Source organism: Pseudorasbora parva, chromosome 16 (genome assembly GCF_024679245.1).
Source record: "Pseudorasbora parva isolate DD20220531a chromosome 16, ASM2467924v1, whole genome shotgun sequence".
NCBI lineage: Eukaryota > Metazoa > Chordata > Actinopteri > Cypriniformes > Gobionidae > Pseudorasbora > Pseudorasbora parva.
This window is the reverse complement of record NC_090187.1, coordinates 45,725,194-45,748,551: the sequence shown is the minus strand read 5'-3', so window position 1 is coordinate 45,748,551 and position 23,358 is coordinate 45,725,194. Positions and strand designations below refer to the sequence as shown.

The following is a 23,358-nucleotide window of genomic DNA, read 5'->3' as shown; positions in this document are numbered from 1 at the left end:
TTTGGGTGGGGTTAGGGTTTTGGTTTCAGGGTGGGGTTTAGGGTTGCATTTAGGATGTTGGTTTAGGGTTTTGGGTGGGGTTAGGGTTTTGGTTTCAGGTGGGGTAGGGTTTTGGTTTCAGGTGGGGTGGGGTTTAGGGCTAGGTTTGGATTTTAGGATTGGGTTTTGGATGGGGTTTGGGGTTTGGGGTTGGTATTGGTTTGCATTGGTTCTGGTTTTGACACGTGGAGAGTTTCGGCGACAGGGTTTGCACTCACCTGCTGAGACACTCCAACTGTGTTTGTGTAGTTGTGTATCAGTTTGTGTGTGTTTGTTTGTCAGTGTCTCAGCTGAAGGTGAAGGAGACACACTGCACAGTGTCTGATCTGCTTCCTAACGCCCAGTACGAGCTCTGGGTCACGGCCACCAACACCACCGGCATCAGCCCGGCCAGCGAGAGAGCGGTTTACATGACGGGTACGTGCAGCCCCTGCAGGGAATAATCTCTGAGTGAACACGTGTAACACTGTGTGTGTGTGTGTGTGTGTGTGTGTGTGCAGTTCCCTCTCCTCCCGTGATCAGGCCACGGCAGTGTGTGAGCAGCCTGGATGCAGCGCTGATCCGTTGGGACTCTGGAAACACAAACCCTGTGGAGTCGTACACACTGGAGTTCAGGGAGAGTGACACTGAGGGCAGCGGCACTGTGACAGAGTCAGTGACACACACACACACACAAACTCTCTCTCTCTCACTCACACACACACACACACACACACAAAGTCACGTGAGAAGGACTCATTCTGTATGTTAGTGTCTCTCCATCATTGTCATCATGTTCTCAAACTCACATCCTTCCAAACCAAACACAATAGGAGATGCTATGAAGAACGTCTCAGCTGTTTCTGTCGACATCATGACAGTCGGTGGGACCCGAAACTGAATCCACACTTCGGTATTGCAGTAGTTGAGGGTTTATCTGAATACACAATAAAACAACGCAGAGTTAGCCTCAATGAATGCAAAACTAAACTGAAATAACGCTGACAGATGAAATGCAGACCTGAGATGGTTTCCTCCTCGGACTCGCTCCTGTGGAGTCCGTGTTGTTATCCAGTACTCAGTACCGTGTTGTTATCCAGTACTCTCCGTGTTGTTATCCAGTACTCAGTACTCTCCTGTAGAGTCTGTGTTGTCTCTCTCTCAGACTCGCTCCGGTAGAGTCCGTGTTGTTATCCGGCTCTCTCTCCTCAGACTCGCTCCTGTAGAGTCCGTGTTGTTATCCGGCTCTCTCTCCTCAGACTCACTCCTGTAGAGTCTGTGTTGTTATCTGGCACCCTCTCTCCTGGGACTCGCTCCTGTAGAGTCCGTGTTGTTATCCGGCTCTCTCTCCTCAGGCTCGCTCCTGTAGAGTCTGTGTTGTTATCTGGCACCCTCTCTCCTGGGACTCGCTCCTGTAGAGTCCGTGTTGTTATCCGGCTCTCTCTCCTTGGACTCGCTCCTGTAGAGTCCGTGTTGTTATCCGGCTCTCTCTCCTCAGACTCACTCCTGTAGAGTCTGTGTTGTTATCTGGCTCTCTCTCCTTGGACTCGCTCCTGTAGAGTCCGTGTTGTTATCCGGCTCTCTCTCCTTGGACTCGCTCCTGTAGAGTCCGTGTTGTTATCCGGCTCTCTCCTCAGACTCACTCCTGTAGAGTCTGTGTTGTTATCTGGCTCTCTCTCCTGGGACTCGCTCCTGTAGAGTCTGTGTTGTTATCCGGCTCTCTCTCCTCAGACTCACTCCTGTAGAGTCTGTGTTGTTATCTGGCTCTCTCTCCTGGGACTCGCTCCTGTAGTGTCTGTGTTGTTATCCGGCTCTCTCTCCTCAGACTCGCTCCTGTAGAGTCTGTGTTGTTATCCGGCTCTCTCTCCTCAGACTCGCTCCTGTAGAGTCCGTGTTGTTATCCGGCTCTCTCTCCTCAGACTCGCTCCTGTAGAGTCTGTGTTGTTATCCGGCTCTCTCTCCTCAGACTCGCTCCTGTAGAGTCCGTGTTGTTATCTGGCCCTCTCTCCTCAGGCTCGCTCCAGTAGAGTCCATGTTGTTATCCAGCTATCTCTCCTCAGACTCGCTCCTGTAGAGTCCGTGTTGTTATCCGGCTCTCTCTCCTCAGACTCGCTCCTGTAGAGTCCGTGTTGTTATCCGGCTCTCTCTCCTTGGACTCGCTCCTGTAGAGTCCGTGTTGTTATCCGGCTCTCTCTCTTCAGACTCGCTCCTGTAGAGTCCGTGTTGTTATCCGGCTCTCTCTCCTCAGACTCGCTCCTGTAGAGTCAGTGTTGTTATCCGGCTCTCTCTCCTCAGACTCGCTCCTGTAGAGTCCGTGTTGTTATCCGGCTCTCTTTCCTCAGGCTCGCTCCAGTAGAGTCTGTGTTGTTATCCGGCTCTCTCTCCTCAGGCTCGCTCCTGTAGAGTCCATGTTGTTATCCGGCTCCCTCTCCTCAGACTCGCTCCTGTAGTGTCTGTGTTGTTATCCGGCTCTCTCTCCTCAGACTCGCTCCTGTAGAGTCCGTGTTGTTATCCGGCTCTCTCTCCTCAGACTCGCTCCTGTAGAGTCTGTGTTGTTATCCGGCTCTCTCTCCTCAGGTTTGCTCCTGTAGAGTCCATGTTGTTATCCGGCTCCCTCTCCTCAGACTCGCTCCTGTAGAGTCCGTGTTGTTATCCGGCTCTCTCTCCTCAGGCTCGCTCCTATAGAGTCTGTGTTGTTACCCGGCTCCCTCTCCTCAGACTCGCTCCTGTAGAGTCCGTGTTGTTATCCGGCTCTCTCTCCTCAGGCTCGCTCCAGTAGAGTCTGTGTTGTTATCCGTCTCTCTCTCCTCAGGCTCGCTCCTGTAGAGTCCATGTTGTTATCCGGCTCTCTCTCCTCAGACTCGCTCCTGTAGAGTCCGTGTTGTTATACGGCTCTCTCTCCTCAGGCTCGCTCCTGTAGAGTCTGTGTTGTTATCCGGCTCTCTCTCCTCAGGCTCGCTCCTGTAGAGTCTGTGTTGTTATACGGCTCTCTTTCCTCAGGCTCGCTCCTGTAGAGTCCATGTTGTTATCCGGCTCTGTCTCCTCAGACTCGCTCCTGTAGAATCCGTGTTGTTATCCGGCTCTCTCTCCTCAGACTCGCTCCTGTAGAGTCTGTGTTGTTATCCGGCTCTCTCTCCTCAGACTCGCTCCTGTAGAGTCCGTGTTGTTATCTGGCTCTCTCTCCTCAGACTCGCTCCTGTAGAGTCTGTGTTGTTATCTGGCTCTCTCTCCAGTAGAGTCCGTGTTGTTATCCGGCTCTCTCTCCTCAGACTCGCTCCGGTAGAGTCCGTGTTGTTATCCGGCTCTCTCTCCTCAGACTCGCTCCTGTAGAGTCCGTGTTGTTATCCGGCTCTCTCTCCTCAGACTCGCTCCTGTAGAGTCTGTGTTGTTATCTGGCACCCTCTCTCCTGGGACTCGCTCCTGTAGAGTCCGTGTTGTTATCCGGCTCTCTCTCCTTGGACTCGCTCCTGTAGAGTCCGTGTTGTTATCCGGCTCTCTCTCCTCAGACTCACTCCTGTAGAGTCTGTGTTGTTATCTGGCTCTCTCTCCTTGGACTCGCTCCTGTAGAGTCCGTGTTGTTATCCGGCTCTCTCTCCTTGGACTCGCTCCTGTAGAGTCCGTGTTGTTATCCGGCTCTCTCTCCTCAGACTCACTCCTGTAGAGTCTGTGTTGTTATCTGGCTCTCTCTCCTGGGACTCGCTCCTGTAGAGTCTGTGTTGTTATCCGGCTCTCTCTCCTCAGACTCACTCCTGTAGAGTCTGTGTTGTTATCTGGCTCTCTCTCCTGGGACTCGCTCCTGTAGAGTCTGTGTTGTTATCCGGCTCTCTCTCCTCAGACTCGCTCCTGTAGAGTCCGTGTTGTTATCCGGCTCTCTCTCCTCAGACTCGCTCCTGTAGAGTCTGTGTTGTTATCCGGCTCTCTCTCCTCAGACTCGCTCCTGTAGAGTCCGTGTTGTTATCTGGCTCTCTCTCCTCAGGCTCGCTCCAGTAGAGTCCATGTTGTTATCCAGCTATCTCTCCTCAGACTCGCTCCTGTAGAGTCCGTGTTGTTATCCGGCTCTCTCTCCTCAGACTCGCTCCTGTAGAGTCCGTGTTGTTATCCGGCTCTCTCTCCTTGGACTCGCTCCTGTAGAGTCCGTGTTGTTATCCGGCTCTCTCTCTTCAGACTCGCTCCTGTAGAGTCCGTGTTGTTATCCGGCTCTCTCTCCTCAGACTCGCTCCTGTAGAGTCAGTGTTGTTATCCGGCTCTCTCTCCTCAGACTCGCTCCTGTAGAGTCCGTGTTGTTATCCGGCTCTCTTTCCTCAGGCTCGCTCCAGTAGAGTCTGTGTTGTTATCCGGCTCTCTCTCCTCAGGCTCGCTCCTGTAGAGTCCATGTTGTTATCCGGCTCCCTCTCCTCAGACTCGCTCCTGTAGTGTCTGTGTTGTTATCCGGCTCTCTCTCCTCAGACTCGCTCCTGTAGAGTCCGTGTTGTTATCCGGCTCTCTCTCCTCAGACTCGCTCCTGTAGAGTCTGTGTTGTTATCCGGCTCTCTCTCCTCAGGTTTGCTCCTGTAGAGTCCATGTTGTTATCCGGCTCCCTCTCCTCAGACTCGCTCCTGTAGAGTCCGTGTTGTTATCCGGCTCTCTCTCCTCAGGCTCGCTCCTATAGAGTCTGTGTTGTTACCCGGCTCCCTCTCCTCAGACTCGCTCCTGTAGAGTCCGTGTTGTTATCCGGCTCTCTCTCCTCAGGCTCGCTCCAGTAGAGTCTGTGTTGTTATCCGTCTCTCTCTCCTCAGGCTCGCTCCTGTAGAGTCCATGTTGTTATCCGGCTCTCTCTCCTCAGACTCGCTCCTGTAGAGTCCGTGTTGTTATACGGCTCTCTCTCCTCAGGCTCGCTCCTGTAGAGTCTGTGTTGTTATCCGGCTCTCTCTCCTCAGGCTCGCTCCTGTAGAGTCTGTGTTGTTATACGGCTCTCTCTCCTCAGGCTCGCTCCTGTAGAGTCCATGTTGTTATCCGGCTCTGTCTCCTCAGACTCGCTCCTGTAGAATCCGTGTTGTTATCCGGCTCTCTCTCCTCAGACTCGCTCCTGTAGAGTCTGTGTTGTTATCCGGCTCTCTCTCCTCAGACTCGCTCCTGTAGAGTCCGTGTTGTTATCTGGCTCTCTCTCCTCAGACTCGCTCCTGTAGAGTCTGTGTTGTTATCTGGCTCTCTCTCCAGTAGAGTCCGTGTTGTTATCCGGCTCTCTCTCCTCAGACTCGCTCCAGTAGAGTCCGTGTTGTTATCCGGCTCTCTCTCCTCAGACTCGCTCCTCTAGTGTCTGTGTTGTTATCCGGCTCTCTCTCCTCAGACTCGCTCCTGTAGAGTCCGTGTTGTTATCCGGCTCTCTCTCCTCAGACTCGCTCCAGTAGAGTCTGTGTTGTTATCCGGCTCTCTCTCCTCAGACTCGCTCCTGTAGAGTCCGTGTTGTTATCTGGCTCTCTCTCCTCAGACTCGCTCCTGTAGAGTCTGTGTTGTTATCTGGCTCTCTCTCCAGTAGAGTCCGTGTTGTTATCCGGCTCTCTCTCCTCAGACTCGCTCCAGTAGAGTCTGTGTTGTTATCCGGCTCTCTCTCCTCAGACTCGCTCCTCTAGTGTCTGTGTTGTTATCCGGCTCTCTCTCCTCAGACTCGCTCCTGTAGAGTCCGTGTTGTTATCCGGCTCTCTCTCCTCAGACTCGCTCCTGTAGAGTCCGTGTTGTTATCCGGCTCTCTCTCCTCAGGCTCGCTCCTGTAGAGTCTGTGTTGTTATCCGGCTCTCTCTCCTCAGACTCGCTCCTGTAGAGTCAGTGTTGTTATCCGGCTCTCTCTCCTCAGACTCGCTCCTGTAGAGTCCGTGTTGTTATCCGGCTCTCTTTCCTCAGGCTCGCTCCAGTAGAGTCTGTGTTGTTATCCGGCTCTCTCTCCTCAGGCTCGCTCCTGTAGAGTCCATGTTGTTATCCGGCTCCCTCTCCTCAGACTCGCTCCTGTAGTGTCTGTGTTGTTATCCGGCTCTCTCTCCTCAGACTCGCTCCTGTAGAGTCCGTGTTGTTATCCGGCTCTCTCTCCTCAGACTCGCTCCTGTAGAGTCTGTGTTGTTATCCGGCTCTCTCTCCTCAGGTTTGCTCCTGTAGAGTCCATGTTGTTATCCGGCTCCCTCTCCTCAGACTCGCTCCTGTAGAGTCCGTGTTGTTATCCGGCTCTCTCTCCTCAGGCTCGCTCCTATAGAGTCTGTGTTGTTACCCGGCTCCCTCTCCTCAGACTCGCTCCTGTAGAGTCCGTGTTGTTATCCGGCTCTCTCTCCTCAGGCTCGCTCCAGTAGAGTCTGTGTTGTTATCCGTCTCTCTCTCCTCAGGCTCGCTCCTGTAGAGTCCATGTTGTTATCCGGCTCTCTCTCCTCAGACTCGCTCCTGTAGAGTCCGTGTTGTTATACGGCTCTCTCTCCTCAGGCTCGCTCCTGTAGAGTCTGTGTTGTTATCCGGCTCTCTCTCCTCAGGCTCGCTCCTGTAGAGTCTGTGTTGTTATACGGCTCTCTCTCCTCAGGCTCGCTCCTGTAGAGTCCATGTTGTTATCCGGCTCTGTCTCCTCAGACTCGCTCCTGTAGAATCCGTGTTGTTATCCGGCTCTCTCTCCTCAGACTCGCTCCTGTAGAGTCTGTGTTGTTATCCGGCTCTCTCTCCTCAGACTCGCTCCTGTAGAGTCCGTGTTGTTATCTGGCTCTCTCTCCTCAGACTCGCTCCTGTAGAGTCTGTGTTGTTATCTGGCTCTCTCTCCAGTAGAGTCCGTGTTGTTATCCGGCTCTCTCTCCTCAGACTCGCTCCGGTAGAGTCCGTGTTGTTATCCGGCTCTCTCTCCTCAGACTCGCTCCTGTAGAGTCCGTGTTGTTATCCGGCTCTCTCTCCTCAGACTCGCTCCTGTAGAGTCTGTGTTGTTATCTGGCACCCTCTCTCCTGGGACTCGCTCCTGTAGAGTCCGTGTTGTTATCCGGCTCTCTCTCCTTGGACTCGCTCCTGTAGAGTCCGTGTTGTTATCCGGCTCTCTCTCCTCAGACTCACTCCTGTAGAGTCTGTGTTGTTATCTGGCTCTCTCTCCTTGGACTCGCTCCTGTAGAGTCCGTGTTGTTATCCGGCTCTCTCTCCTTGGACTCGCTCCTGTAGAGTCCGTGTTGTTATCCGGCTCTCTCTCCTCAGACTCACTCCTGTAGAGTCTGTGTTGTTATCTGGCTCTCTCTCCTGGGACTCGCTCCTGTAGAGTCTGTGTTGTTATCCGGCTCTCTCTCCTCAGACTCACTCCTGTAGAGTCTGTGTTGTTATCTGGCTCTCTCTCCTGGGACTCGCTCCTGTAGAGTCTGTGTTGTTATCCGGCTCTCTCTCCTCAGACTCGCTCCTGTAGAGTCCGTGTTGTTATCCGGCTCTCTCTCCTCAGACTCGCTCCTGTAGAGTCTGTGTTGTTATCCGGCTCTCTCTCCTCAGACTCGCTCCTGTAGAGTCCGTGTTGTTATCTGGCTCTCTCTCCTCAGGCTCGCTCCAGTAGAGTCCATGTTGTTATCCAGCTATCTCTCCTCAGACTCGCTCCTGTAGAGTCCGTGTTGTTATCCGGCTCTCTCTCCTCAGACTCGCTCCTGTAGAGTCCGTGTTGTTATCCGGCTCTCTCTCCTTGGACTCGCTCCTGTAGAGTCCGTGTTGTTATCCGGCTCTCTCTCTTCAGACTCGCTCCTGTAGAGTCCGTGTTGTTATCCGGCTCTCTCTCCTCAGACTCGCTCCTGTAGAGTCAGTGTTGTTATCCGGCTCTCTCTCCTCAGACTCGCTCCTGTAGAGTCCGTGTTGTTATCCGGCTCTCTTTCCTCAGGCTCGCTCCAGTAGAGTCTGTGTTGTTATCCGGCTCTCTCTCCTCAGGCTCGCTCCTGTAGAGTCCATGTTGTTATCCGGCTCCCTCTCCTCAGACTCGCTCCTGTAGTGTCTGTGTTGTTATCCGGCTCTCTCTCCTCAGACTCGCTCCTGTAGAGTCCGTGTTGTTATCCGGCTCTCTCTCCTCAGACTCGCTCCTGTAGAGTCTGTGTTGTTATCCGGCTCTCTCTCCTCAGGTTTGCTCCTGTAGAGTCCATGTTGTTATCCGGCTCCCTCTCCTCAGACTCGCTCCTGTAGAGTCCGTGTTGTTATCCGGCTCTCTCTCCTCAGGCTCGCTCCTATAGAGTCTGTGTTGTTACCCGGCTCCCTCTCCTCAGACTCGCTCCTGTAGAGTCCGTGTTGTTATCCGGCTCTCTCTCCTCAGGCTCGCTCCAGTAGAGTCTGTGTTGTTATCCGTCTCTCTCTCCTCAGGCTCGCTCCTGTAGAGTCCATGTTGTTATCCGGCTCTCTCTCCTCAGACTCGCTCCTGTAGAGTCCGTGTTGTTATACGGCTCTCTCTCCTCAGGCTCGCTCCTGTAGAGTCTGTGTTGTTATCCGGCTCTCTCTCCTCAGGCTCGCTCCTGTAGAGTCTGTGTTGTTATACGGCTCTCTCTCCTCAGGCTCGCTCCTGTAGAGTCCATGTTGTTATCCGGCTCTGTCTCCTCAGACTCGCTCCTGTAGAATCCGTGTTGTTATCCGGCTCTCTCTCCTCAGACTCGCTCCTGTAGAGTCTGTGTTGTTATCCGGCTCTCTCTCCTCAGACTCGCTCCTGTAGAGTCCGTGTTGTTATCTGGCTCTCTCTCCTCAGACTCGCTCCTGTAGAGTCTGTGTTGTTATCTGGCTCTCTCTCCAGTAGAGTCCGTGTTGTTATCCGGCTCTCTCTCCTCAGACTCGCTCCAGTAGAGTCCGTGTTGTTATCCGGCTCTCTCTCCTCAGACTCGCTCCTCTAGTGTCTGTGTTGTTATCCGGCTCTCTCTCCTCAGACTCGCTCCTGTAGAGTCCGTGTTGTTATCCGGCTCTCTCTCCTCAGACTCGCTCCAGTAGAGTCTGTGTTGTTATCCGGCTCTCTCTCCTCAGACTCGCTCCTGTAGAGTCCGTGTTGTTATCTGGCTCTCTCTCCTCAGACTCGCTCCTGTAGAGTCTGTGTTGTTATCTGGCTCTCTCTCCAGTAGAGTCCGTGTTGTTATCCGGCTCTCTCTCCTCAGACTCGCTCCAGTAGAGTCTGTGTTGTTATCCGGCTCTCTCTCCTCAGACTCGCTCCTCTAGTGTCTGTGTTGTTATCCGGCTCTCTCTCCTCAGACTCGCTCCTGTAGAGTCCGTGTTGTTATCCGGCTCTCTCTCCTCAGACTCGCTCCTGTAGAGTCCGTGTTGTTATCCGGCTCTCTCTCCTCAGGCTCGCTCCTGTAGAGTCTGTGTTGTTATCCGGCTCTCTCTCCTCAGGCTCGCTCCTGTAGAGTCTGTGTTGTTATCCGGCTCTCTCTCCTCAGGCTCGCTCCTGTAGAGTCCGTGTTGTTATCCGGCTCTCTCTCCTCAGACTCGCTCCAGTAGAGTCCGTGTTGTTATCCGGCTCTCTCTCCTCAGGCTCGCTCCTGTAGAGTCTGTGTTGTTATCCGGCTCTCTCTCCTCAGGCTCGCTCCTGTAGAGTCTGTGTTGTTATCCGGCTCTCTCTCCTCAGGCTCGCTCCTGTAGAGTCCATGTTGTTATCCGGCTCTCTCTCCTCAGACTCGCTCCTGTAGAGTCTGTGTTGTTATCTGGCTCTCTCTCCAGTAGAGTCCGTGTTGTTATCCGGCTCTCTCTCCTTGGACTCGCTCCTGTAGAGTCCGTGTTGTTATCCGGCTCTCTCTCTTCAGACTCGCTCCTGTAGAGTCTGTGTTGTTATCCGGCTCTCTCTCCTCAGACTCGCTCCTGTAGAGTCAGTGTTGTTATCCGGCTCTCTCTCCTCAGACTCGCTCCTGTAGAGTCCGTGTTGTTTTCCGGCTCTGTCTCCTCAGGCTCGCTCCAGTAGAGTCTGTGTTGTTATCCGGCTCTCTCTCCTCAGACTCGCTCCTGTAGAGTCTGTGTTGTTATCCGGCTCTCTCTCCTCAGGCTCGCTCCAGTAGAGTCCGTGTTGTTATCCGGCTCCCTCTCCTCAGACTCGCTCCTGTAGAGTCCGTGTTGTTATCCGGCTCTGTCTCCTCAGACTCGCTCCTGTAGAATCCGTGTTGTTATCCGGCTCTCTCTCCTCAGACTCGCTCCTGTAGAGTCTGTGTTGTTATCCGGCTCTCTCTCCTCAGACTCGCTCCTGTAGAGTCCGTGTTGTTATCTGGCTCTCTCTCCTCAGACTCGCTCCTGTAGAGTCTGTGTTGTTATCTGGCTCTCTCTCCAGTAGAGTCCGTGTTGTTATCCGGCTCTCTCTCCTCAGACTCGCTCCAGTAGAGTCCATGTTGTTATCCGGCTCCCTCTCCTCAGACTCGCTCCTTTAGAGTCCGTGTTGTTATCCGGCTCTCTCTCCTCAGGCTCGCTCCAGTAGAGTCTGTGTTGTTATCCGGCTCTCTCTCCTCAGGCTCGCTCCTGTAGAGTCCATGTTGTTATCCGGCTCTCTCTCCTCAGACTCGCTCCTGTAGAGTCCGTGTTGTTATCCGGCTCTCTCTCCTCAGGCTCGCTCCTGTAGAGTCTGTGTTGTTATCTGGCTCTCTCTCCAGTAGAGTCCGTGTTGTTATCCGGCTCCCTCTCCTCAGACTCGCTCCTGTAGAGTCCGTGTTGTTATCCGGCTCTCTCTCCTCAGGCTCGCTCCTGTAGAGTCCATGTTGTTATCCGGCTCTCTCTCCTCAGACTCGCTCCTGTAGAGTCCGTGTTGTTATCCGGCTCTCTCTCCTCAGGCTCGCTCCTGTAGAGTCTGTGTTGTTATCTGGCTCTCTCTCCAGTAGAGTCCGTGTTGTTATCCGGCTCTCTCTCCTCAGACTCGCTCCAGTAGAGTCCGTGTTGTTATCCGGCTCTCTCTCCTCAGACTCGCTCCTCTAGTGTCTGTGTTGTTATCCGGCTCTCTCTCCTCGGACTCGCTCCTGTAGAGTCTGTGTTGTTATCCGGCTCTCTCTCCTCAGACTCGCTCCTGTAGAGTCTGTGTTGTTATCCGGCTCTCTCTCCTCAGACTCGCTCCTGTAGAGTCTGTGTTGTTATCCGGTTCTCTCTTCCGCAGGTCTGTGGTGGCGATCCCGTCCTGCGAGTGTCTGGTGCAGCTCCAGCCGTGGAAACACTACAGCATCAGCGTCAGAGCCGTAAACATCGGTGGCCCGAGTGACCGCAGCCAACCCGTTGACATCTCCACCGCAGGTTCAGCTTACAAGTGCTGTCCGACGACCACTGGGACTGTGTTTGTGACTGACTGTGTTTGTGAATGACTGACTGTGACTGACTGTGTGTGTGACTGACTGACTGTGTCCAAAATCCAAAGCACTTTACATTTTTGCCTCACATTCACCCATTCATACACTGACGGCGATGTCAGCCATGTAAGGCGCCATCCAGCTTGTCGGGAGCAGCTGGGGTGAGGTGTCTTGCTCATGGACACTTCGACACTTGGTAGAACCGGGGATTGAACCACCAACCTTCTGGTTTGTACACAACCTACATGAACCACTGAGCCACTGCCGCCCCCTGGCAGTGGCTGACTGTGTTTGTGAATGACTGACTGTGACTGACTGTGTGTGTGACTGACTGACTGTGACTGACTGTGATTGACTGTGTTTGTGACTGACTGTCTGTGACTGACTGTGTTGTGACTGACTGTGTGTGTGATTGACTGACTGTCTGTGACTGACTGTGTTGTGACTGACTGTGTTTGTGAATGACTGACTGTGTTTGTGAATGACTGACTGTGACTGACTGTGTGTGTGACTGACTGACTGTTTGTGACTGACTGACTGTGACTGACTGACTGTTTGTGACTGACTGACTGTGACTGACTGTGTTTGTGACTGACTGTGTTTGTGAATGACTGACTGTGACTGACTGTGACTGACTGACTGTGACTGACTGTGACTGACTGTCTGTGACTGACTGTGACTGACTGACTGTGACTGACTGTGACTGACTGACTGTGACTGACTGACTGTGACTGACTGTGACTGACTGACTGTGACTGACTGACTGTTTGTGACTGACTGACTGTGACTGACTGACTGTGACTGACTGTGACTGACTGACTGACTGTGACTGACTGACTGTGACTGACTGACTGTGACTGACTGACTGTGACTGACTGTGACTGACTGTGACTGACTGACTGTTTGTGACTGACTGACTGTGACTGACTGTGTTTGTGACTGACTGTGTTTGTGAATGACTGACTGTGACTGACTGTGACTGACTGACTGTGACTGACTGTGACTGACTGTCTGTGACTGACTGTGTTTGTGACTGACTGACTGTGACTGACTGACTGTGACTGACTGTGACTGACTGACTGTTTGTGACTGACTGACTGTGACTGACTGTGTTTGTGACTGACTGACTGTGTTTGTGACTGACTGACTGTGACTGACTGTGTTTGTGAATGACTGACTGTGACTGACTGTGTGTGTGACTGACTGACTGTGACTGACTGACTGTTTGTGAATGACTGACTGTGACTGACTGTGTGTGTGACTGACTGACTGTGACTGACTGTTTGTGACTGACTGACTGTGACTGACTGTGTTGTGACTGACTGTGTTTGTGAATGACTGACTGTGACTGACTGTGTGTGTGTGTGTGTGTGTGTGTGTGTGTGACTGACTGTGACTGACTGACTGTTTGTGACTGACTGACTGTGACTGACTGTGTTGTGACTGACTGTGTTTGTGAATGACTGACTGTGACTGACTGTGTGTGTGACTGACTGACTGTGACTGACTGACTGTTTGTGACTGACTGACTGTGACTGACTGTGTTTGTGACCGACTGTGTTTGTGAATGACTGACTGTGACTGACTGACTGTGACTGACTGTTTGTGACTGACTGACTGACTGTGACTGACTGTGTTGTGACTGACTGTGTTTGTGACTGACTGACTGTGACTGACTGTTTGTGACTGACTGACTGTGACTGACTGTTTGTGACTGACTCTCTGTGACTGACTGTGACTGACTGTGTTTGTGAATGACTGACTGTGACTGACTGTGTGTGTGACTGACTGTTTGTGACTGACTGACTGTGGCTGACTGTGTGTGTGACTGACTGACTGTGACTGACTGACTGTTTGTGACTGACTGACTGTGACTGACTGTGTTGTGACTGACTGTTTGTGACTGACTGACTGTGACTGACTGTTTGTGACTGACTGACTGTGACTGACTGTTTGTGACTGACTGTGACTGACTGTTTGTGACTGATTGTGTTTGTGAATGACTGTGTGACTGACTGTGTGTGTGACTGACTGACTGTGACTGACTGACTGTGACTGACTGACTGTGACTGACTGACTGTGACTGACTATTTGTGACTGACTGTCTGTGACTGACTGACTGTCTGTGACTGACTGTGACTGACTGACTGTGACTGACTGACTGTGACTGACTGTGTTTGTGACTGACTGTGACTGACTGTCTGTGACTGACTGTGTTTGTGACTGACTGTGACTGACTGTGTTTGTGACTGACTGTGTTTGTGACTGACTGTGACTGACTGTGTTTGTGACTGACTGTGTTTGTGACTGACTGTGACTGACTGTGTTTGTGACTGACTGTGTTTGTGACTGACTGTGACTGACTGTGTTTGTGACTGACTGTGTTTGTGACTGACTGTGTTTGTGACTGACTGTGACTGACTGTGTTTGTGACTGACTGTGTTTGTGACTGACTGTGACTAACTGTGTTTGTGACTGACTGTGTTTGTGACTGACTGTGTTTGTGACTGACTGTCTGTGTGTGTGACTGACTGTGACTGACTGTGTTTGTGACTGACTGTGACTGACTGTGTTTGTGACTGACTGTGTTTGTGACAGACTGTCTGTGTGTGTGACTGACTGTGACTGACTGTGTGTGTGACTGACTGTGACTGACTGTGTTTGTGACTGACTGTGACTGACTGTGTTTGTGACTGACTGTGACTGACTGTGTTTGTGACTGACTGTGTTTGTGACTGACTGTCTGTGTGTGTGACTGACTGTGACTGACTGTGTTTGTGACTGACTGTGACTGACTGTGTTTGTGACTGACTGTGTTTGTGACAGACTGTCTGTGTGTGTGACTGACTGTGACTGACTGTGTGTGTGACTGACTGTGACTGACTGTGTTTGTGACTGACTGTGTTTGTGACTGACTGTCTGTGTGTGTGACTGACTGTGACTGACTGTGTTTGTGACTGACTGTGACTGACTGTGTTTGTGACTGACTGTGTTTGTGACTGACTGTCTGTGTGTGTGACTGACTGTGACTGACTGTGTTTGTGACTGATTGACTGTGACTGACTGTGACTGACTGTGTTTGTGACTGACTGACTGTGACTGACTGTTTGTGACTGACTGTGTTTGTGGCTGACTGACTGTGACTGACTGTGTTTGACTGTGTTTGTGACTGACTGTGTTTGTGACTGACTGTGTTTGTGACTGACTGACTGTGACTGACTGTGTTTGTGACTGACTGACTGTGACTGTCTGTGTTTTTGGCTGACTGACTGTGACTGACTGTGTTTGTGACTGACTGACTGTGTTTGTGACTGACTGACTGTGTTTGTGACTGACTGACTGTGTTTGTGACTGACTGACTGTGACTGACTGTGTTTTTGATTGACTGTGTTTGTGACTGACTGTGTTTGTGACTGACTGACTGTGACTGACTGTGTTTGTGACTGACTGTGTTTGTGACTGACTGACTGTGACTGACTGTGTTTGTGACTGATTGTGTTTGTGACTGACTGACTGTGACTGACTGACTGTGACTGACTGACTGTGACTGACTGGCTGTGGCTGGCTGTGTGTGTGGCTGACTGACTGTGACTGACTGTGTGTGTGACTGACTGACTGTGACTGACTGTGTTTGTGACTGACTGTGTTTGTGACTGACTGACTGTGACTGACTGTGTTTGTGACTAACTGTGTTTGTGACTGACTGACTGTGACTGACTGACTGTGACTGACTGACTGTGACTGACTGGCTGTGGCTGGCTGTGTTTGTGACTGACTGACTGACTGTGACTGACTGTGACTGACTGTGTTTGTGACTGACTGTGTTTGTGACTGACTGTGTTTGTGACTGACTGTGTTTGTGACTGACTGTGTTTGTGACTGACTGACTGTGACTGACTGTGTTTGTGACTGACTGTGTTTGTGACTGACTGTGTTTGTGACTGACTGACTGTGACTGACTGTGTTTGTGACTGACTGTGTTTGTGACTGACTGACTGTGACTGACTGTGTTTGTGACTGATTGTGTTTGTGACTGACTGACTGTGACTGACTGACTGTGACTGACTGGCTGTGGCTGGCTGTGTGTGTGGCTGACTGACTGTGACTGACTGTGTGTGTGACTGACTGACTGTGACTGACTGTGTTTGTGACTGACTGTGTTTGTGACTGACTGACTGTGACTGACTGTGTTTGTGACTGACTGTGTTTGTGACTGACTGACTGTGACTGACTGACTGTGACTGACTGACTGTGACTGACTGGCTGTGGCTGGCTGTGTTTGTGACTGACTGACTGACTGTGACTGACTGTGACTGACTGTGTTTGTGACTGACTGTGTTTGTGACTGACTGTGTTTGTGACTGACTGACTGTGACTGACTGTGTTTGTGACTGACTGTGTTTGTGACTGACTGACTGTGACTGACTGTGTTTGTGACTGACTGTGTTTGTGACTGACTGACTGTGACTGACTGACTGTGACTGACTGTGACTGACTGACTGTGACTGACTGGCTGTGGCTGGCTGTGTTTGTGGCTGACTGACTGTGACTGACTGTGTTTGTGACTGGCCGACTGTGACTGATTGACTGTCTGTGACTGACTGTGTTTGTGACTGACTGACTGTGACTGACTGTGTTTGTGACTGACTGACTGTGACTGACTGTGACTGACTGTGTTTGTGACTGATTGACTGTCTGTGACTGACTGTGTTTGTGACTGACTGTGTTTGTGACTGACTGACTGACTGTGACTGACTGTGTTTGTGACTGACTGACTGTGGCTGGCTGTGTGTGTGGCTGACTGACTGTGACTGACTGACTGTGGCTGGCTGTGTGTGTGGCTGACTGACTGTGACTGACCGTGTTTGTGACTGACTGACTGTGTTTGTGACTGACCGACTGTGACTGATTGACTGTCTGTGACTGACTGTGTGTGTGACTGACTGACTGTGACTGACTGTGTTTGTGACTGACTGACTGTGACTGGCTGTGTTTGTGGCTGACTGACTGTGACTGACTGTGTGTGTGGCTGACTGACTGTGACTGACTGTGACTGACTGACTGTGACTGGCTGTGTGTGTGGCTGACTGACTGTGACTGACTGTGACTGACTGCCTGTGACTGACTGACTGTGACTGACTGTGTTTGTGGCTGACTGACTGTGACTGACTGTGTTTGTGACTGACTGACTGTTTGTGACTGACTGACTGTGTTTGTGACTGACTTTGTTTGTGACTGACTGACTGACTGTGTTTGTGACTGACTGACTCTGACTGACTGTGACTGACTGTGTGTGTGACTGACTGTCTGTGACTGACTGACTGTGTTTGTGACTGACTTTGTTTGTGACTGACTGACTGTGACTGACTGTGTGTGTGACTGACTGACTGACTGACTGTGTTTGTGACTGACTGTGTGTGTGACTGACTGACTGTGACTGACTGTGTTTGTGACTGACTGTGTCTGTCTGTGTTTGTGACTGACTGACTGTCTGTGACTGACTGACTGTGTTTGTGACTGACTGTCTGTGACTGACTGACTGTGACTGACTGTGTTTGTGACTGACTGTGACTGACTGTGTTTGTGACTGACTGTGACTGACTGTCTGTGACTGACTGTGTGTGTGACTGACTGACTGTGACTGACTGTGTTTGTGACTGACTGTGTCTGTGACTGTCTGACTGTGTTTGTGACTGACTGACTGTCTGTGACTGACTGACTGTGTTTGTGACTGACTGTCTGTGACTGACTGACTGTGACTGACTGTGTTTGTGACTGACTGTGACTGACTGTGTTTGTGACTGACTGTGACTGACTGTGTTTGTGACTGACTGTGACTGACTGTGTTTGTGACTGACTGTGACTGACTGTCTGTGACTGACTGACTGACTGACTGTGTTTGTGACTGACTGACTGTGACTGACTGACTGTCTGTGACTGACTGACTGACTGACTGTGACTGACTGACTGTCTGTGACTGACTGACTGACTGACTGACTGTCTGTGACTGACTGACTGTGACTGACTGACTGACTGACTGACTGACTGTGACTGACTGACTGACTGTGACTGACTGACTGTGACTGACTGTCTGTGACTGACTGACTGTGTTTGTGACTGACTGTGACTGACTGACTGACTGACTGACTGACTGTCTGTGACTGACTGACTGACTTTGTTTGTGACTGACTGTGTTTGTGACTGACTGACTATGACTGACTGTGTTTGTGACTGACTGACTGACTGTGTTTGTGATGTGTGTGTGTGTACAGGAACGTTTTTCCACCTGTTGGAGGACACAGCCCACCCGAGCCTGTCGCTGTCGGCCGACGGCCTCACCATGTTCTACCTGGATGAAGATCTTCCTATTGGTCACATGACCTTCAGTGACAGCACCTTCGCCAGGTCTCGGTCTCAGACTCTCTCTCTCTCTCTCTCTCTCTCTCTCTCTCTCTCTCTCTCTCTCTCTCTCTCTCTCTCTCTCTCTCTCTCTCTCTCTCTGTGTAGCATGGCTGTCTGCTCATGACACTGTGTGTGTGTGTGTTGCAGGTGTGTGGCAGTTCTGGGTGACCTGGTGCCCGTCAGAGGTCAGTATTACTGGGAGATTGAGGTGAATGAAGACACAGAGTTCCGTGTGGGCGTGGCTTACGAGGACACGCAGCGTAACTCTTACCTGGGCGGGAACAACACGTCCTGGTGCATGAGACACATCGTCACGCCGTCCAGGTGCGTCCCCACCTCAGGACTCCATAGATGAAGCAGTGCTTCTCAGGACAAACCTCCCAGAATGCTTTATGTCTCATAAAAAAATAGGAAGATGCAGCTGTACAGCCGCTCTGGAGAAACGGTGATTTAATCAGCTGATTTCTATTATCATATTATCAATGTGGGCAGATCAGTAATATAGTTTAATATTTAGTGTCCCCAACTAAGCAAGCCAAAAGCCAAAGGCAAGGGTGGCAAGAACCAAAACTATCTATCTATCTATCTATCTATCTATCTATCTATCTATCTATCTATCTATCTATCTATCTATCTATCTATCTATCTATCTATCTATCTATCTATCTATCTCATGGACCAGCTGGAGTTTGTTTATTAAAGCGGCGGTGAAATGCTGTCTCATGCACACTGAGCTTTCCACTGTTAAAGACTTGGATTCACATCCTAAACATAGACAAAGTTTCAAAAACTAATGTTGGACGTTTGATGGAGTATTTCTGTGTCAAAAATACTCTCCGGTTTCTCACAAGTTTCGGAGAGTTTTTTTCGAGTATGGGTCGGCGTGACGTTAATATAGCGGAAGGTCCTTGTATGGGCTGTACGGGCTCTTCTCCCGGTAGGGTGTGTGTGCGCGTGACTAGAGGGAGAGAGGAAACGCACGCCCATAAACACTCTCAGCTGCAGATCCAGTCGTCCGTGAACACTTCTGCCGTTATAGTCCGCGCCGCGCTCCACTTTATTCCTCCACTTTGACATTAAGCGACTTCAACGCTTCAGCACAGCATTCCGGGAAGCCAGCGCTGCATTTGAACCGATTTGAACGCAGAAATGCTTCAGTCGCATCGCAAAGTGGATCTCCACACTCCAAGAAGTGTGTTTTTGACGGAGCGGTCCCAGCGATAAAGGTTCGGTCCTGCTTTGGAAGCAGCCGGTGAGTTAAACTGCTTCAGATGTCTGTGCTGTCGGCTATCGTCGCGCGAGTAAACATCAGTAAACGACACGATCGCGTGCTTCGCCATTCAAATGCGCTAACGGACTTCATTGTTGTTCTCTGTAACGTTATAACGTTACACTAGTCTGACGTGCAAAACCGTTCTGCTTGCTACTAAGGTTTGGTCGCATACAATAGTCCATAAACCGAATCATTTCCTCATAAACTGAGAGTAAAGACACACAAATGTTGACAGGCCACTAAATACAGTCCATACCACAGAGACGGACGTCCTGCTGCTGCTGTTTCTATTTCAGCCTCCGAATTAGATTCTGGATCAATGGATCATATCTATTAGCTGAGATCGATAGCAAGGGTTTCTCCACGCTTGAGGACGTCACCGCTTTGCGCATTCGTCATTCTTTAGCTCCGCCCACACGATACGCCTCATCATTCTTTAGCTCCGCCCACACGATACGCCTCCAGGCGCTCGGTTTTTTCCGGAAAGACTCGGTACAGCCCATATTTCTTTTACAAATATAATAAAACTAAAGACTTTTCGGAGATATGAAGGATGCAATACTACTCTATAGGTACTCAAGATTGACATGAGATTGACTGAAACTGAGTGTTTCACCTCCCCTTTAAGCGAGCAGGGCAACCACCCAGTAGAGCATTACAGTAATCTAGCCTTGAGCTCATGAACGCATCGACTAACTGTTCAGCATTTGGCACTGATAGCATGTGCCGTAATTTAGATATATTTTTAAGATGGTAGAAGATTCCTGTCATTAACGTTAACCTGATGAGCTGCTCTTCTTCTGCAGGCACAAGTACGAGTTCCTGCACAACGGCTGGACGCCGGACATTCGCATCACGGTGCAGCCGCTGCGGATCGGCGTGTTTCTGGATTCGGCCGCTGGGATCCTGTCCTTCTATAACGCGGAGCTACGGCAGCATCTGCACACCTTCAGCTGCCACTTCCTGCACCACGTCCATCCCTGCTTCGCCCTCGACACGCCCGGAGCCCTGAGACTCCACACCGGCCTGGCAGCGCCCGCGCACACGCGTGACCGGAATAAAGCTCACGCGTGACCGGAATAAAGCTCACACGTGACCGGAATAAAGCTCACACGTGACCGGAATAAAGCTCACACGTGACCAGAGGCTGAATTAAGGACATGAGTGACCCGTGTGGCTTTAATGCTTTTATTCGATAGGAACAGTCAAACACGTGATGAAATAAAGTCTGTGGCTGCAGTTCTGTGTGTTCAGACCCTGCTGTGTGTGTGTGTGTGTGTGTGTGTGTGTGTGTGTGTGTGTGTGTGTGTGTGTGTGTGTGTGGTTACACACCTGTGTGAGGGTTTTGCTGCAGGTCCTTTTTCGTAATCTCTTGATTGTAGCAGCTGGTGGCAGCATCAACATCCTAAACAGGTCAGGTCAGGTCAGTTCACACACACACACACACACACTAAATAAGAATAATGTTCCCATTTTATCCAAAGTGCCCATTTTATGATGTCAGATATTCATGTACAGGTGCTGGTCATATAATTAGAATATCCTCAAAAAATTGATTTATTTCACTAATTCCATTCAAAAAGTGAAACGTGTATACTATATTCATTCATTAAACACAGACTAATATATTTCAAATGTTTATTTATTTTGATTTTGATGATTATAACTGACAACTAAGGAAAATCCCAAATTAGAGTATCGTGAAAAGGTTCAATATTGAAGAAACCTGGTGCCACACTAATCAGCAAATTAACTCAAAAGTCTCAGTCTAGTTCTGTCGGCGACACTCTCATGGGGAAGACCGCTGACTCGGCAGATCTCCAAAAGACGACCACTGACACCTTACAGACGGAGGGCGAGACACTAAAGGTCACTGCAAAAGAGGCTGGCTGTTCAGAGCTCTGTGTCCAAGCACATAAATAGAGAGGCGAAGCGAAGGAAAAGATGTGGTAGACAAAAGTGTACAAGCAATAGAGATAACTATGGAGAAAAAACAGTATCAAAACCTTCCACAAATGTACGTGAGAGATCCACATGCGCACGCACCAATTCACAAATGCACGCAAGAGATCCACATGCGCACGCACCAATTCACAAATGCACGCGAGAGATCCACACACACAAAGCAATCCACAAATGCACGCGAGAGATCCACACACACAAAGCAATCCACAAATGCACGCGAGAGATCCACACACACAAAGCAATCCACAAATGCACGCGAGAGATCCACACACACAAAGCAATCCACAAATGCACGCGAGAGATCCACAAACACAAAGCAATCCACAAATGCACGCGAGAGATCCACACACACAAAGCAATCCACAAATGCACGCGAGAGATCCACAAACACAAAGCAATCCACAAATGCACGCGAGAGATCCACAAACACAAAGCAATCCACAAATGCACGCGAGAGATCCACAAACACAAAGCAATCCACAAATGCACGCGAGAGATCCACAAACACAAAGCAATCCACAAATGCACGCGAGAGATCCACAAACACAAAGCAATCCACAAATGCACGCGAGAGATCCACACACACAAAGCAATCCACAAATGCACGCGAGAGATCCACACACACAAAGCAATCCACAAATGCACGCGAGAGATCCACAAACACAAAGCAATCCACAAATGCACGCGAGAGATCCACACACACAAAGCAATCCACAAATGCACGCGAGAGATCCACAAACACAAAGCAATCCACAAATGCACGCGAGAGATCCACAAACACAAAGCAATCCACAAATGCACGCGAGAGATCCACACACACAAAGCAATCCACAAATGCACGCGAGAGATCCACATGCGCGCACCGATCCACAAATGCACGCGAGATCCACACACACAAAGCAATCCACAAATGCATGCGAGAGATCCACATGCGCGCACCGATCCACAAATGCACGCGAGAGATCCACACACACAAAGCATGTTATTATAAGTCAAATTTATTTTGTTTTATTGACCACAAATATTATCATTGATATTTGTCTGAGAGGGGCACTTTTGATTTATTTTGAAAAAGGGCTAGGGCTCGAGCACCCAAAGCTCCCCCCTCTGCACGTGCCTGCCCTGTTCAGTCTCACACTTGGCACAGCACTTGCGATAGTACTGAGCCTAGTAATGACCAACAGTTACAGAAATCAAATCAAGACTTAAAAGCTTTCCTGTTATCCGAATGTTTTTTTTTAATAGGCTATATATTTTCTGATCTCATGTTGAAGAATAAAAAAAGGTTTGTTTTCTATATTTGTATTTATGTATAAGATATTTAGTGAAAAATGTTTAGACTTCAGTTGTCTCACCAAGTCAAAAAACAAAATGAATTTAGCCCTTTGGAAGATTCAGTTCGAAGCGCCCTCTGGAGGAAGAACACTGTATCGCATCTTTGGGACAGATACGGATAGGCTTCTGTGCATTTGTGAATCAAGGCCACAGAACGACAGTCTCAAAACATTCCACAGGTACAAAAGCGCATATTCAGGGGCATTCTAAGAAGAACACCAATGCAAAAGACTCGTGATTTACTGTGCATTAAATTACAGGTGTGTAATTTACACATAATTAAATGTGTGTGTGGATCTCTCGCGTGCATTTGTGGATTGCTTTGTGTGTGTGGATCTCTCGCGTGCATTTGTGGATTGCTTTGTGTTTGTGGATCTCTCGCGTGCATTTGTGGATTGCTTTGTGTGTGTGGATCTCTCGCGTGCATTTGTGGATTGCTTTGTGTGTGTGGATCTCTCGCGTGCATTTGTGGATTGCTTTGTGTGTGTGGATCTCTCGCGTGCATTTGTGGATTGCTTTGTGTGTGTGGATCTCTCGCGTGCATTTGTGGATTGCTTTGTGTGTGTGGATCTCTCGCGTGCATTTGTGGATTGCTTTGTGTGTGTGGATCTCTCGCGTGCATTTGTGGATTGCTTTGTGTGTGTGGATCTCTCGCGTGCATTTGTGGATTGCTTTGTGTGTGTGGATCTCTCGCGTGCATTTGTGAATTAGTGCGTGCGCATGTGGATCTCTTGCGTACATTTGTGGAAGGTTTTGATACTGTTTTCTCTCCATAGATAACCGCACCCTGGAGAGGAGTGCGAAACAAAACCCATTCAAAAATGTGGAGGAGATTCACAACGAGAGGACTGCAGCTGGAGTCAGCGCTTTAAGAACCGCTGCGCACAGACGTCTGCAGGACAGGTTTCAGCTTCACAATTCTTGTGTCAAGCCACTCTTGAACAACAGACAGCATCAGAAGCGTCTCACCTGGGCTAAAGACAAAAGGACTGCTGATTGGTCCAAAGTTATGTTCATTGATGAAAGTAAATTTAGCATTTCCTTTGGAAATCAGGGTTTCAGAGTAAAATTGAAATGAGTGACCATTTTAGAGAGTACACACACAGGCCTCTGTTCAGGCTAATT

The 23,358-nt window shown here is 50.1% G+C and overlaps 1 protein-coding gene across 2 annotated transcripts in view; it reads left to right on the top strand.

Annotated features, from left to right (window-relative positions):
- Positions 1-20,331, top strand: part of LOC137043609 (fibronectin type III and SPRY domain-containing protein 2) — a 26,134-nt gene extending 5,803 nt beyond the window's left edge. The window contains exons 8-13 of one of the 2 annotated variants that reach the window (XM_067419907.1): positions 322-456; positions 540-690; positions 11,072-11,205; positions 17,531-17,663; positions 17,808-17,984; positions 19,740-20,331. In XM_067419907.1, the coding sequence (XP_067276008.1) occupies positions 322-456; positions 540-690; positions 11,072-11,205; positions 17,531-17,663; positions 17,808-17,984; positions 19,740-20,007 (998 nt within the window). In that variant the 3' untranslated portion in view covers positions 20,008-20,331. The remainder of the gene's footprint in view (positions 1-321; positions 457-539; positions 691-11,071; positions 11,206-17,530; positions 17,664-17,807; positions 17,985-19,739) is intronic. The other variant, XM_067419906.1, reaches the window with a different exon arrangement.
- The last annotated feature ends 3,027 nt before the right edge of the window (positions 20,332-23,358 follow it).